This window comes from Lithobates pipiens, unplaced genomic scaffold (assembly GCF_037356315.1).
Source record: "Lithobates pipiens isolate NorthernLeopardFrog02 unplaced genomic scaffold, aLitPip1_a1.2 Scaffold_22, whole genome shotgun sequence".
Lineage (NCBI taxonomy): Eukaryota > Metazoa > Chordata > Amphibia > Anura > Ranidae > Lithobates > Lithobates pipiens.
In genome coordinates, this window is record NW_027507784.1 from 40428001 (window position 1) to 40444551 (window position 16551).

A 16551-nucleotide genomic window follows, 5' to 3' on the forward strand; every position below is an offset into this window, starting at 1 on the left:
TTCTGGAGTGAGTTTGCTGCACTGAAAGTAAAGGGGCCGAATAATTTTGCACGCACCACTTTTCATTTTTTTATTTGCTAAAAAAGTTTAAAATATCCAATAGATTTCGTTCCACTTCACAATTGTGTCCCACTTGTTGGTGATTCTTTACAAAAAATTAAAATTTTATATCTTTATGTTTGAAGCCTGAAATGTGGCAAAAGGTTGAAAAGTTCAAGGGGGCCAAATACTTTCGCAAGGCACTGTATATGCTATTTTTTTTATTTGCTATTTTGTTATGCAAAAGTGGAGCTACCCTTAAAGTTTTTTATTAAATTTAGTATTAGTATTTTTTAAACTGGTGTTTTACATTTTTTTTTTTTTTGCTTTGTTGAGTTTCTAAATAAAGACAGCAGAAGTTGGCTCCTTTCAGGCACTCTGTCTCCCACTAAAACAATGGAGGGAGCCATATGGAAGGAGAGGGGAAGAGTCAATGCTCATTTTTGTGTACTGTCACTTTAAATTTCTGTGAAAGAACATCAAATTACAATAACATACAACAACAAAAAAAGTTACGCTGAATCTGAAACAGCATGGCAGGATATTTTATATATATGGGAATATTTTTTTCCGAGGCAAATTTTCCCAAAAAAATTCATAAAGGCAAAATCGGATATTTTGCAGCTAGCGCAGTTTCCCCCCAAATCACTCCAATTACTCCTAAAAAGTCTAACTTCCTATGATTTAGAATCATTTTAGAGACAATTGCTGCAAAGGCAGCATCCTTCAGATTTATTATCTTAGATGTCCATAAATTAGGAACTGCAAGTAAAAAAATTATAAACCAAATTAAGTAAAAATGACTTAATTCAAATTTGCCAGTAAAAAACCTGAATTTGATGGTCCAAAGAAAAAAATATGTTTATTTTTATTTATGTTTTTATTCTGAAGAGGTTCTGTGTGTAAAATCAATGATACACATTTCCAGAGGGGAATCTCTCTCCCCCCAGTCATGTCCCTGGAAATCCATTGCGACTAAAGCAAAAGTCTGATGTGAGCTTTTGTTTGGAAAATGCGACCGTGTGTACGCTCCATCGGACTTTTGCTGGCGGAATTCCAACCGGCAAAAGATTGAGAGCAGGTTCTCTATTTTTCGGTCGGAAAAAAAAATTCTGATCATCTGTAGCAATTCCGACATGCAAAATTCCTACGCATGCTCGGAAACAATTCGACGCATGCTCGGAAGCTCTGAACTTCACTTTCTCGGCTTCTCGTAGTGTTGTACTTTGTTCTTGAAGGTCAATAACAATGATGCATTCTGCTCCGTCAGATTGTCTGCATGGTCTCTTATTATTACTTCCACAAGATGGACCAAACAATGTCAGACCCCGGGCCCTGGGAACATTTCTTCAGTTTGTTTCTGTATGGAAAAGGTGAGCACGCCAAAGAATCTGAACAGAACTATTGCTCCACAGTTAATCTTTGGGTCTTGAAACGTTAAGATCCTCGTTTCTGTTCACACCAGGTCTTTAGCTGTGTGTTTCCCTCCCAATACATACTAAATAGTAAGGTATATGCAAACCACAACAATGACCGTCTCCTATTTTCTCCCTTTTGATCTCTTAAATATACCATTGAAAACATTTTGTTATAAAGGTTCAATAAGTGCAAAAAAGAAAAGCAAATGTTGATCCTACCAGAAACCTAGATGACCATGTATTGCTTAGAACAAGGGTCTCCAAACTATATAAACAAAGAGTCAGTTTACTCTCCTTCAGTCTTTAGGGGGGGCTGGACAATGGCCAGTGTGATTATAAAATGTCCCGGCATCAGTGAGAGTAAACACTGCCCATCGTTGGTTTAGCAGGAGGAATAAAGCCCCATGGTTGATATCAATGGGAGGAATAGTGCCCCATCAACTGTGTCAGTGGCAGGAAAAGTGTCCCATCATTTCTCTTAGAAGGAGGAATTGTACCACATCGATGATGTCAGTGGGAGGAATAATGCCCCATTGATGGTGTAATTGGGATTGGTGTCAGTTGGAGGAATACTGTCGCAGGGCCAGGTGGAGGCACGCAAAGGGCCATGTCTGGCCCCCAGGCCACAGTTTGCAGAACACAGGTTTTGAAAGCCAAGATTCCCCTATTGATATGCTAACAAACCTGTTGGAATAATTAATTAATTAATGAGGCTCAGGACGGGAGATGATCCTACAAGAAGTGGGGGGAGCGGGTACAGAGGACTGGAAAAATCCATGTGCTGAGGACAAAGAACTGGTGGAAGCTTGGCAGGACCCTGAGAAGCTGTGAGGGACTCCAAGAAGTAATCAGCAGTCTGGAAGATCCTGGATCTTGGAAAATTACTCAATCACAAAGAAACTGAAAATAGGAACTTTACCTGGGGGTGACACAAAATTTACAACCCAAATTTTTAGTGTATCCCTCTTGCAAACAAACTTGCTAATTTGCTGGGAGCGGTAGATGGCTTGTGAATATTATATGCATAATTTGTAATACTTTGTATGTCTTCTAAAATTTTAAGTAGTTTGTATGAATAGAATTTTTGTGCAGTAAAGCAAATGAATATATACGACAGGTTTTTGCTTCCTTGCTTCCTACACAAAGAACCCCTAAAAGACGTAAAGCAAAACAGGTTTAGATACACTTTTTATCTGTGATGAAAACAATAGCATGGATTTGTATGAATATTTCTGATGAATTTTTGAATAAAACAAATAAAACATTAAATAGGCACACTCAAACCTTGGTCTCATGGCAAGCGGTCCTGAGAAATCCCTAGAACATGGTCTATGTGAAGTGATTTTGGATCACTAAGCAGAACCCGAGTCTATCTTCTGCTAAGTTTGCCACAACTTCTCACACTTTGTTCTGTTATTATACAGAACCTTACTGGTCAAAACTCAAGTGGATGGAATGTATTTCCTAATGTTGTGACCATGTTCTCTCTGCTCTTAGTGTCTTGGGGAAGCTGGTTTGACCACGTCATCGGATGGTGGAAAGCCAAAGATAGACATCAGATCCTGTATATCTTCGATGAAGACATGATAGAGGTGAGCTACGGATGTCCAAATGGAGTGTTCATGTCTAGTGTGTTTTTGATCTTTTTTTTTAAACCCAGTATTGTTCATTTTGGGCAGGACCCACAAAGGGAGATTCAAAAGGTCATGACCTTCTTGGAGAAGGATCTTCCTGATGAGGTTCTGCAGAAAATCGTACAACACACCTCATTCAAAATGATTAAGAATATGCAAACCAAAGGAAGCTGCCGAGTATCTTTGTGAATACATATGCAGAAAAGGCCTTTGATAGGGTCAATTGGCCCTTTATGTTAGGAGTTTTAAAACAAATGGCCCTTGGGGACCGAATGTTGGATGGGATAGCAGGGATATATTCAAAGCCACAAGCTTTGGTGAAGGTTAATGGGATAAATTCTGAAAATTTCCCAATATCTAATGGGACGCGTCAGGGATGTCCCTTGTCGCCTCTTTTATTTGCGCTGTCACTGGAACCTTTGTTAAATAGAATTAGACAAAACCCCGATATTAAAGGTATCCCCTTAGCGGATCAGGAATATAAACTTTCAGCATACGCAGACGATTTATTATTTTCACTTTCTAGTCCACAAATATCACTACCCAATTTATTGGGGGAAATAGAGCATTATGGAGCTCTGTCTAATTTTAAAATAAACTATAGTGAGGCCGCGTACACACGCGGGGACTGTTCGCCCAACTTTGTCCGTCAAACAGTTTCGGCAAACAGTCCGCTCAAAATTAGCATGGACGGACATGGCCACACACGACGGACGAACAGTTTGCTGAAACCGTGCGCGATGACGTGAACGGCACGTTCGACGGGACGAAAAATACGACGTCCTATACACTGCATTATAACTTTCGGCGTGTAAATCCTTTCTGAGCATGCGCGGAACTTAGTTTGACGAACAAGCCTACACACGAGCGGACTGTTCGCTGAAACAAGGTTTCAGCGGACAGTTTTTCGGAAATTCCGAAAAACCTTGTTCGTTAAACTGTCCGCTGAAACTGTCCGCTGAAAGCCCACACACGAGCGGACTGTCCGCCCAAACACTGTTCAGCGGACAAAGTTGGGCGAACAGTCCGCCCGTGTGTACGCGGCCTGAGTCAGAGGCGTTGGGGATATCACTGGAGTGTTCCACCCAAAAAAATCTGGAGAATAATTTTAAGTTTAAATGGACAGCTACGGCGCTGAATTACCTAGGGATACAGATCCCACCTAACTTAACAGATGCATATGAATTACATTTTCCACCCTTATTAAGGGAAATTAGTATAATGTTGAATGAATGGAGTAAATCCTCACACTCCTGGTTTGGGAGAAGCAATATTTTGAAAATGAACATAGTCCCTAAGTTTCTCTATCTGTTCAAGGCGTTACCGATCCGGATTCCGCTGGCCTTTTTTAGTAAATTTCGAACAATTTTCATAAAGTTTATATGGGCAAATAAGTGTCCTAGGATTAATAGGAAGCTGTTAATACTGCCTAAAGAGGTGGGTGGAATTGCGGCACCGGATTTATACAAATATTACCAAGCTACTCAGCTTGGTAGAATTGTTGATTGGTGCCGTCATAGAGACAGTAAAAGGTGGGTCGCTTTGGAACAACAAGTAAGCTCCATCCCTTTAGATAGAGCCATGTGGTGCTGCGCGGCTGTACCTCCTATATTAACCCCCCTGACGGTATTCCCGAGTCTGGCTCGGGGTGGAATTTTCATACCAAAAGCGGTATCCCCGAGCCAGACTCGGGACTGCATCGCTGGATCCAGGAGGAGGATTACTTACCTTCTCCTTCGGATCCAGCGTTGTCTCCCCGCTGTACGAGCGAGCCGTGTCTCGCTCGATGCATTACATCGCCGATCTCCGTGCCCTGCGAGCATTGCGACGCACGGGCACGGAGATCGGCGCCAAATTCAAAAAGTGAAACAAACAGTAAACATACAGTATAATGTAATCTTACAGATTACATTGCTGTATGTAAATATTTCACATCCCCGTTGTCCCTAGTGGTCTGCCCAGTGTCCTGCATGCAGTTTTATATAATAAAAACAGTTCTTTATGCCTGGAAACTGGAGATTGTCCATAGCAACCAAAACTGTCACTGTACATCAAAAATTATTTTAGACCAGCTAGAAAACAGCGATAATAAATTAGAATCACTCGCAGAATTGAGCGATAGCGATTTGTGGGGAGATCCGTCATCAAATACTGAAAAGTTATGACAGTGACAATTCTGCAACTGAGCAAATTTCAGTGTTTTTGATTTGATTACATTATTGAATAATTTTTATTATTGTTATATTATTATTTGGTACAATTATTTATAATTATTTATTATATTATAATTTATGATTTAATTTTTCAAACTTTATCATACCCGGGATGTCTGCTAGACTCTGGTTTGGACAGATTTAAGAGAGTTATTCCTAAGAATTGCAGGACTACAATATAAAACGCCAAATTTTCATGCAAAATAATGGTACCGCTTTTAGCACCTAAAATCCAAAATAATCGTACCGCCAGGGAGGTTAAGAGCCCATCCTTTAATAGGACCTACGCTCCATATAGGAGCTAAAGCCATGCGGATCCCCAGAATCTCAACAGCAAAGTCTCCCTTATTTCCTATCCTTGAGAATCCACACTTCCCGCCTGGCCTGGAGCCAGGAGTATTTAGGAATTTAAGAGAGAAGGGATGTTTTCAGGCATCACATTACTTGAGGTCTAAAAAATGGCCATCAATAGAAATGTTAATGCAATCAGGAGGACAATATGAACTACCCCTTTGGCAGGCGTTACAGGTTAAACATTTCTTGGATACTTTGGGACCGACTGAGGATTTTGATCGGCCACTTACTAAGTTTGAAGCATATTGTGAGGAGAAGGAGTCTCTTACCCATATTATTTCTAAGATATATGCCTTATTAATTTCACCTTCGGAGGATATTAATATAATGAGTTTAGATAAGTGGGAAAGGGATCTTGAACAAACCTTCACTTCGGCCCAACGGCAGAAAATAATACATTTAACTTTTAAATCATCTAGATGTGTCAAGATACAGGAATTAAATTATAAAGTATTAATGCGTTGGTATTATACTCCATCACGAATGCATACTTTTTTTTCAGAGTCATCGGACAGGTGTTGGAGGTGCGGTAAAGAGAGAGGCACTATTGCCCATATTTTTTGGTATTGCCTAGTAATTAGACAGTTTTGGGAAGAAGTTCGGAAAATCTCTCAACTATTTACTTAATATTATGTTATGGAAGATCCGGCCTTTTTTCTATTACAATGTACACATATCCCACTAGAGAGATACAAGAATTCAATGCTATGTCATCTGGTGAATGCAGCTAAAGGCTGCATCACCACTTGCTGGAAGGAAACAGGGGCACCCCGAATTTTGCAATGGTTAAACAAAGTAAGGAAAATTGGGATCATGGAGAAATTGATCCCTATGCCTTCAGAGGAAAGGGAATCTATAGTGCAAGTTTGGGCTTCTTGGGAAATATTCTTACAGTCAGAGGAGGGGAAGAGGTTGATTGGAGAGGAACCTGAGGATTAGACTAATTGGTCGAGTGATTCAAACCTTACCCTTTGGTGGGTAGGGTCGATTCACCTCTCTTCTCTCCCTCTTCCCTGTCCTCTTTCTGTTCTCCCCCCCCCCCTTTTTTTTTTCTTCTTCTTCTCCCTCTTTAAGGGAGAAGGGGAGGGAAGAGGATCGCTACGGGGAAATGAATTGATATTGTCTATAAAATTGGCAGGAATACATTATGTTGTTTCCTTTTTGATGTTGTTTAATAGAACATGTGGTGGTTAGAAAGTGTTCCGTATATGTAATTATTACTAATAACCTATGCTTTGTATCGCTGCAAAGAAATTATAAATGATGAAGAAGAACCTTATGGCGAATTTCACTGTCCTCCCAACTTCAATATTTGACCAGACTGTTTCATCCTTCATGAGGAAAGGTACCTTACTACTCCCTTGGAGGTTTATTTGATACAGAAACACAAGACATTTGTCCCAGATCTTCATAAAAGGGGGTCACCAACCAACTTTTTGTATGCTGTGCACTTTCTCAACCTTTTTTAACATGGAGGAACCCTTGAAACTATGTGGGAAGAATGTCCCTTACATTTGTGGTCAGTGGGAAGAATGCTCCTTACATTGGTGATCAGTGGGAAGAATGTTCCTTACATCCGTGATTAGTGATGGCCGAACGGTTCGCCCGGCGGTCGTTTCGCGGCGAATTTCCGACTTTCGCCGTCCGCGGGTTCGAACGCCTTTTTCCGTCGTTCGCCCCGGCGGACTTACGTGTTTAATGTATACAAGAACTTTAACCTTTCGTGACACGTTTATCATGTGTTACAGGACAACCAATTGAGACATGACAGCTCATGGACACTTGGACATTCCCCCTAACCTATAAATACACCCGATCCGGTGGCCATTTTACATTCTTTCTTCTGTCACTGTAGGGAAAGGATCCTGTGTGGAGTAGGGACAGAGAAAACGCTAGCTATTTGGTACACAAAAGTTCTTTTCAGGACTGGTATAGGTGTTAGGTCAGCAGCCTGAGTTTCTTTTGTCAGTTTAGATAAAGGGACAGAGCGCTGTATGCTGCTATTTTAGGGACAGCTCAGCCAGATTAGTCTTTCTTCATCATCATCATCATCATCATCATTAGCTGTTACTATCAGGTCCACAAAAGAGCTGTTCCAGCTAATCGTTCCAGCCTACTCTTTTTTGCCAATTTGTATAGGGACAGGCAGGAAGCAGTGTGTCAGGCAGTGAGGATAATTTTAAAGACTTGCTGTTACTATTAGTTCCACAAAGGTTCTTTTCAGGACTGGTATCAGTGGTACGGTAATAGGCTTGTACACGTATAATATTCTTTCTTCCAAATATAGAAAGAATATTATACTTGACTGCTGCCCTTCTGCTGCAGTCTGCTAATCATTCACAACTCACTTGTTCCACAAAAGTTCTTATAAGGACTGGTAACTTGGTCTGTCTAGGGTGCTACGGTACATAGGCTTGGGTGCGGTACAGTCTGCTGTTCTGTAAGGACCGCTATCGGTCCACAATAGATAGGGTTGCCGTGCACTACTGCTGACCGCTGCCCTATACTGCAGCAGTCCTTCAGCGGTATAGGGACTGACGCACAGTCTGCTAAACACTAATACACAACCTGCTTGGTCCACAAAAGTTCTTATAAGGACTGGTAACTTGGTATAGGGTGCTACGGTACATAGGCCTGAGTGCGTTACAGTCTGCTGTTCTGTAAGGACCGCTATCGGTCCACAATACATAGGGTTGACGTGCACTACTGCTGACCGCTGCCCTATACTGCAGCAGTCCTTCAGCGGTATAGGGACTGACGCACAGTCTGCTAAACACTAACACACAACCTGCTTGGTCCACAAAAGTTCTTATAAGGACTGGTAACTTGGTATAGGGTGCTACGGTACATAGGCCTGAGTGCGTTACAGTCTGCTGTTCTGTAAGGACCGCTATCGGTCCACAATACATAGGGTTGCCGTGCACTACTGCTGACCGCTGCCCTATACTGCAGCAGTCCTTCATTGGTATAGGGACTGACGTACAGTCTGCTAATCACTAACACACAACCTGCTTGGTCCACAAAAGTTCTTATAAGGACTGGTAACTTGGTATAGGGTGCTACGGTACATAGGCCTGAGTGCGTTACAGTCTGCTGTTCTGTAAGGACCGCTATCGGTCCACAATACATAGGGTTGCCGTGCACTACTGCTGACCGCTGCCCTATACTGCAGCAGTCCTTCAGCGGTATAGGGACTGACGCACAGTCTGCTAAACACTAACACACAACCTGCTTGGTCCACAAAAGTTCTTATAAGGACTGGTAACTTGGTATAGGGTGCTACGGTACATAGGCCTGAGTGCAGTACAGTCTGCTGTTCTGTAAGGACCGCTATCGGTCCACAATACATAGGGTTGCCGTGCACTACTGCTGACCGCTGCCCTATACTGCAGCAGTCCTTCATTGGTATAGGGACTGACGTACAGTCTGCTAATCACTAACACACAACCTGCTTGGTCCACAAAAGTTCTTATAAGGACTGGTAACTTGGTATAGGGTGCTACGGTACATAGGCCTGAGTGCGTTACAGTCTGCTGTTCTGTAAGGACCGCTATCGGTCCACAATACATAGGGTTGCCGTGCACTACTGCTGACCGCTGCCCTATACTGCAGCAGTCCTTCATTGGTATAGGGACTGACGTACAGTCTGCTAATCACTAACACACAACCTGCTTGGTCCACAAAAGTTCTTATAAGGACTGGTAACTTGGTATAGGGTGCTACGGTACATAGGCCTGAGTGCGTTACAGTCTGCTGTTCTGTAAGGACCGCTATCGGTCCACAATACATAGGGTTGCCGTGCACTACTGCTGACCGCTGCCCTATACTGCAGCAGTCCTTCAGCGGTATAGGGACTGACGCACAGTCTGCTAAACACTAACACACAACCTGCTTGGTCCACAAAAGTTCTTATAAGGACTGGTAACTTGGTATAGGGTGCTACGGTACATAGGCCTGAGTGCAGTACAGTCTGCTGTTCTGTAAGGACCGCTATCGGTCCACAATACATAGGGTTGCCGTGCACTACTGCTGACCGCTGCCCTATACTGCAGCAGTCCTTCAGCGGTATAGGGACTGACACACAGTCTGCTAAACACTAACACACAACCTGCTTGGTCCACAAAAGTTCTTATAAGGACTGGTAACTTGGTATAGGGTGCTACGGTACATAGGCCTGAGTGCAGTACAGTCTGCTGTTCTGTAAGGACCGCTATCGGTCCACAATACATAGGGTTGCCGTGCACTACTGCTGACCGCTGCCCTATACTGCAGCAGTCCTTCAGCGGTATAGGGACTGACGCACAGTCTGCTAAACACTAACACACAACCTGCTTGGTCCACAAAAGTTCTTATAAGGACTGGTAACTTGGTATAGGGTGCTACGGTACATAGGCCTGAGTGCGTTACAGTCTGCTGTTCTGTAAGGACCGCTATCGGTCCACAATACATAGGGTTGCCGTGCACTACTGCTGACCGCTGCCCTATACTGCAGCAGTCCTTCATTGGTATAGGGACTGACGTACAGTCTGCTAATCACTAACACACAACCTGCTTGGTCCACAAAAGTTCTTATAAGGACTGGTAACTTGGTATAGGGTGCTACGGTACATAGGCCTGAGTGCGTTACAGTCTGCTGTTCTGTAAGGACCGCTATCGGTCCACAATACATAGGGTTGCCGTGCACTACTGCTGACCGCTGCCCTATACTGCAGCAGTCCTTCATTGGTATAGGGACTGACGTACAGTCTGCTAATCACTAACACACAACCTGCTTGGTCCACAAAAGTTCTTATAAGGACTGGTAACTTGGTATAGGGTGCTACGGTACATAGGCCTGAGTGCGTTACAGTCTGCTGTTCTGTAAGGACCGCTATCGGTCCACAATACATAGGGTTGCCGTGCACTACTGCTGACCGCTGCCCTATACTGCAGCAGTCCTTCAGCGGTATAGGGACTGACGCACAGTCTGCTAAACACTAACACACAACCTGCTTGGTCCACAAAAGTTCTTATAAGGACTGGTAACTTGGTATAGGGTGCTACGGTACATAGGCCTGAGTGCAGTACAGTCTGCTGTTCTGTAAGGACCGCTATCGGTCCACAATACATAGGGTTGCCGTGCACTACTGCTGACCGCTGCCCTATACTGCAGCAGTCCTTCATTGGTATAGGGACTGACGTACAGTCTGCTAATCACTAACACACAACCTGCTTGGTCCACAAAAGTTTTTATAAGGACTGGTAACTTGGTATAGGGTGCTACGGTACATAGGCCTGAGTGCAGTACAGTCTGCTGTTCTGTAAGGACCGCTATCGGTCCACAATACATAGGGTTGACGTGCACTACTGCTGACCGCTGCCCTATACTGCAGCAGTCCTTCAGCGGTATAGGGACTAAGAGTTTTGTCACAGGGTGATTTAAAAAATGACAGGCAGAGGAAGAGGCAGGCCCTTCCGCAGGGGTGGTAGGGGTAGGGCAGGAGCAACAGCCTTGAGCCAAAGTGGGAAGTTGCAGAAGGTGCGTTCAATTACTTTAAAGGACGCACCAGACTTGGTTGAGTGGCTCACTCAGCCTTATTCTTCTGCACCCTCCTCATCCTCTCGATCTGCACCCTCTTCTTCACTCTCTGCTATGTGCACCCCCAAAGACACTACCACCAACAACACCACCACCACCACATACCTTCCGCTTGAGTGCAAATGGGGGCCTTCATGCTCCAGTGTTTTAATAGGGACCCCCGTATAAAAAGCATGAGGGTCAAGGACCAGTACTGGGTGGCAACGTACTTAGATCCCCGGTACAAACACAAAATGGCGGAAATGTTACCGCCGTCGCAGAGGGCTGTCAGAATGCAGCACTTCCAGGCCTTGCTTCGAGAAATGCTGCATTCTGCTTTTGCGTGCGCTGGCAGAGGAGCAATTCCCACTCCCAGAGAAGGATTTGCGGGTACCAATCCAACAGCGCCTGCAAGAAGAGGCCGGTTTGAAGATGTGTTGGTGACTTCGGATATGAGGTCATTCTTTCAGCCGACCCATCGACAGGTGTCATCCGGATCCAGCATCAGGGAACGCCTAGACCGTCAGGTGTCCGACTACATTGGGTTAACGGCCGATGTGGACGCTCTGAGGAGTGATGAACCCCTAGACTACTGGGTGGGCAGGCTTGACCTCTGGCCAGAGCTTGCCCAATTTGCAATCGAACTGTTGGCTTGCCCCTCATCCAGTGTCCTGTCCGAAAGGACGTTCAGCGCAGCAGGGGGGATTGTGACCGATAAGCGTACTCGCCTAGCTCACGACAGTGTTAACTACCTCACATTTCTAAAAATGAATGAGGCATGGATCTCGGAGGAATTCAACACATGTGATCAGTAGACCATGTATATGTCTATAAACAATTTTTGGAATCAAGCACACAGACCTTCTTAATTCATTTGGCTCACTTCCCTGACCCAAAAAAGCACACCGTACTATATGCCCCTACCCTCCTCTTTGAAGAGGTTGAGCGGTGTCATATTTCTACTGGGGCTGCTTATTATGAGGGGTTCCCACCATCCCTGTGCTGTGCTGACTTCCTCCTGGGTGTTCTTATTATGAGGGGCTCCCACCATCCCTGTGCTGTGCTGACTTCCTCCTGGGGGTTCTTATTATGAGGGGCTCCCACCATCCCTGTGCTGTGCTGACTTCCTCCTGGGGGTTCTTATTATGAGGGGATCACACCATCCCTGTGCTGTGCTGACTTCCTCCTGGGGCTGCTTACGGTGCTGCTGTCAGCGCTGTATGTCACGGAGCTGCTGTCAGCGCTGTATGTCACGGAGCTGCTGTCAGCGCTGTATGTCACGGAGCTGCTGTCAGCGCTGTATGTCACGGAGCTGCTGTCAGCGCTGTATGTCACGGAGCTGCTGTCAGCGCTGTATGTCACGGAGCTGCTGTCAGCGCTGTATGTCACGGAGCTGCTGTCAGCGCTGTATGTCACGGAGCTGCTGTCAGCGCTGTATGTCACGGTGCTGCTGTCAGCGCTGTATGTCACGGAGCTGCTGTCAGCGCTGTATGTCACGGAGCTGCTGTCAGTGCTGTATGTCACGGAGCTGCTGTCAGCGCTGTATGTCACGGAGCTGCTGTCAGCGCTGTATGTCACGGAGCTGCTGTCAGCGCTGTATGTCACGGTGCTGCTGTCAGCGCTGTATGTCACGGAGCTGCTGTCAGCGCTGTATGTCACGGAGCTGCTGTCAGTGCTGTATGTCACGGAGCTGCTGTCAGCGCTGTATGTCACGGAGCTGCTGTCAGCGCTGTATGTCACGGAGCTGCTGTCAGCGCTGTATGTCACGGTGCTGCTGTCAGCGCTGTATGTCACGGAGCTGCTGTCAGCGCTGTATGTCACGGAGCTGCTGTCAGCGCTGTATGTCACGGAGCTGCTGTCAGCGCTGTATGTCACGGAGCTGCTGTCAGCGCTGTATGTCACGGAGCTGCTGTCAGCGCTGTATGTCACGGAGCTGCTGTCAGCGCTGTATGTCACGGTGCTGATGTCAGTGCTCTGTATTACGGTGCTGCTGTCAGTGCTCTGTATCTCCTGCACCCTCTTGTTTGCCTACCCTGGTCCCTGACCTTCCCTCTCCTCCATTGCCTTCATTAGCTCCATAGTCCTGAATTGTCAGAACAATTTCCCAAATAAAAAAAAAATGCTTGTAGTTATCGATCCCAAATTCACCTCATACATGTATTATGCTATTGTCCAGGTGGTGGGACTACGTGCTACCCCCTAATAATTACCCCGTGGCCGCAAATTCGACCTAAAGGTTTGCGAAATTCGCCTCCCATTGAAGTCAATGGAGCCCGCGGCGAACGGTCGTTTTCGCGAACGTTTGTGCCCGTTCGCGTTTCGCGTTCGCGAAACGTCCCGTCGGAAGTTCGTCCATCACTATCCGTGATCAATGGGAAGAATGTTCCTTACATTGGTGATCAGTGGGAAGAATGCCCCTTACATTGGTGATCAGTGGGAAGAATGCTCCCTACATTGGTGATCAATGGGAAGAATGCTCCCTACATTGGTGATCAGTGGGAAGAATGCTCCTTACATTGGTGGTCAGTGGGAAGAATGGTCCTTACATTGGTGATCAGTGGGAAGAATGCTCCTTACATTGGTGGTCAGTGGGAAGAATGGTCCTTACATTGGTGATCAGTGGGAAGAATGTCCCTTATATTGGTGGTCAGTGGGAAGAATGACCCTTACATTGGTGATCAGTGGGAAGAATGGCCCTTATATTGGTGGTCAGTGGGAAGAATGGCCCTTATATTGGTGGTCAGTGGGAAGAATGCCCCTTACATTGGTGATCAGTGGGAAGAACACTCCTTACATTGGTGGTCAGTGGGAAGAATGCTCCTTACATTTGTGATCAGTGGGAAGAACCCCCCTCTTACAGATAGATTAAAAAAAAACAGTGGTGCCAGTAGAAACTTATCTGAGATGCAGAAATTGTCCCATGCTCAAGGAACCCCTAGGAACCTCTGGAAGAATGGTGCTTGAGAAAAAGCTGGTAAAGAGGCTTGGATAGACAGTATTATATATTGGTACCATATCTTATGTTGGCCTGTGGTGCCAAGAGACCCCCAGAGTTTTTATCTCTATCTGTATCACCGCCTGGGGAGATTCACCCTCTCGATTTGTCTTGGTGACCATTGTCACTGCTATGAATTGTGGACATCAATCATTTTATGGTTGTCACCAGTACACGAGGTCGGGGGATAGTAGGGCCTTCAATTCTATTTCAGTGACAGTCACTCACTTCCTTTTATGGCTCTGGTACAGGAAGTCAAGGGAAGTCTTCCTAATAGGACACAGACAGCAGACAAAAAAAACTTCATAGGAACTTTCAATTATCCTTACTCTATAAAAAAAACGATCAAAAGAAAATGTTTTTTGTCTTAGTGCATACCTTTTGCCATTTGCACCATTTCACTAAATAAGCCTTTTTGCCCTTCATGTAGGTCAGGTCAGCGACTGGAAGAATCATTTTTTGGTGTCCCAAAACATCCTATTCGATGAGGAATATAAAAAAAGGATGGCGGGCAGTAGGCTGCGATTCTGCATGGAACTGTGAATTTAAAGGACCATCTATCACATATTATTGCATCCATATACTATATAGTGATGACAGGGGAAGGAACCATCCACCATTTCTTACTATTTTATATCTTTAAAGCAGAACTCCAGGCAGATCTAAAAGCCATAAATCAACACAATATTACAAATAAAATTGCAGCACTGAATCATATAAAGTGCATACATAACAAAAATAAATAAAGTGAAAAAATTCCCACTTCAAGAAATATGTTCATCCAAAGATCTCAAAAGAAAATAGAAAATCCACCAGCACAATGAGATATTATCACCAAAGAAACTGTATCTCCTCTCACCAAATGGATAAACACTGCAACTCATCACAAATGTATGCTGCCAGATGATAAGCACCAAACAGGCAGAGAAAATTGTGCTTAGTGCAAAAAGAGATAATGCACCAACCTATATTCCGGACACAAAGCAATTACACAAATAACTACTCTAAAAGGTGTGCAAAACCAATATCTCTGTCGTGATCAATACAAAAATATGTGCATAAAATAAATAACAGGTTAACTCATATTAAACCATAATAAACAATGTGCATCAAATAAATGGTAAAATAGCAGTCCCGTAACATATAATTCACTTGTGCATAACAAAGAAGTAAACTTCAAAGAAAAATATATATAGAGCCTTGAAAAAGTATTCATACCCTTTGAAATTTTCCACATTTTGTCATGTTACAACCAAAAACGTGAATGTATTTTATTGGGATTTTATGTGATAGACCAACACAAAGTGGCACATAATTGTAAAGTGGAAGGAAAATGAGAAATGGTTTTCAACATTTTTTTTACAAATAAATATGTGAAAAGTGTGGCGTGCATTTGTATTCAGCCCCCTTTACTCTGACCCCCTTAACTAAAATCTAGTGGAACCCATTGCCTTCAGAAGTCACCTAATTAGTAAATAGAGTCCACCTGTGTGGAATTTAATCTCAGTATAAATAAAGAAAAACGCTATGTGTGGCAGAAGACTAACACTGCACATCACCCTGAACACACCACCCCCACTGTGAAACATGGTGATGGCAGCATCGTGTTGTGGGTATGCTTTTTTTTCAACGGGGACAGGGAAGCTGGTCAGAGTTGATGGGAAGATGGATGGAGACAAATACAGGGAAATCTTAGAAGAAAACCTGTTATGCCATGTACCCACGATCGGACTTTCCGGCAGACTTGGTCTGGCGGACCGGAATCCATCGGACAATTTGATCGTGTGTGGGTTCCAGCAGACTTTTTTTCCCCAAAAGTCCGATGGACCTAGAAATAAAACATATTTCAAATCTATCCGATGGACTCAAGTCCGACGGACTAAAAATCAGGAAAACCGTTCCTCTGTATGCTGGTCCAACGGACCAAATACGACGCAAGGGCAGCTATTGGCTACTGGCTATTGAACTTTCTTGTTTAGTCCCGTTTACGTCATCACGTTCAAAATGAACAGACTTTTGAAAGGACTAAGCCCCCATACACACGGTTGGACATTCTGCCAACCAAATCCGTCGGATTTTGTCCGTCGGATTGTGTCTGAAACTGTTGCATACACACGGTCGGACAAAGTTGTCGAAAAATCTGATCTTTCAGAACGTGATGATGTAATTTCGTTACGATGGGACTACGTTCAGGCTAGTAGCCAATAGTTTTGATGTAGGAATTTGATCTGAGCATGCGTGGCACTTTGTCCGATCGGAATTGTCTACACATGATCGAAGTATGTCTTATCGGACCAGTTTGTCAGAAAATATTTCCAACAAGTTGGAAAATTTGGTCCGA

General features: G+C 44.2%; 1 protein-coding gene and 1 long non-coding RNA gene across 3 annotated transcripts in view; both read left to right on the forward strand.

The window, feature by feature from the left end:
* LOC143923638 (sulfotransferase 1C1-like) overlaps positions 1–3626 on the forward strand; it is a 70799-nt gene extending 67173 nt beyond the window's left edge. Inside the window, exons 9-10 of one of the 2 annotated variants that reach the window (XM_077447444.1) lie at positions 2955–3049; positions 3137–3624. In XM_077447444.1, the coding sequence (XP_077303570.1) occupies positions 2955–3049; positions 3137–3280 (239 nt within the window). In that variant the 3' untranslated portion in view covers positions 3281–3624. Of the gene's footprint in view, positions 1–2954 lie in introns of both variants that reach the window. The other variant, XM_077447443.1, reaches the window with a different exon arrangement.
* Positions 3627–6909: 3283 nt separating this feature from the next.
* Positions 6910–15341, forward strand: LOC143923642 (uncharacterized). Its single transcript, XR_013261740.1, has 2 exons — positions 6910–7003; positions 14641–15341. It is a non-coding gene; the product is annotated as an uncharacterized LOC143923642 (long non-coding RNA).
* Positions 15342–16551: the final 1210 nt, after the last annotated feature.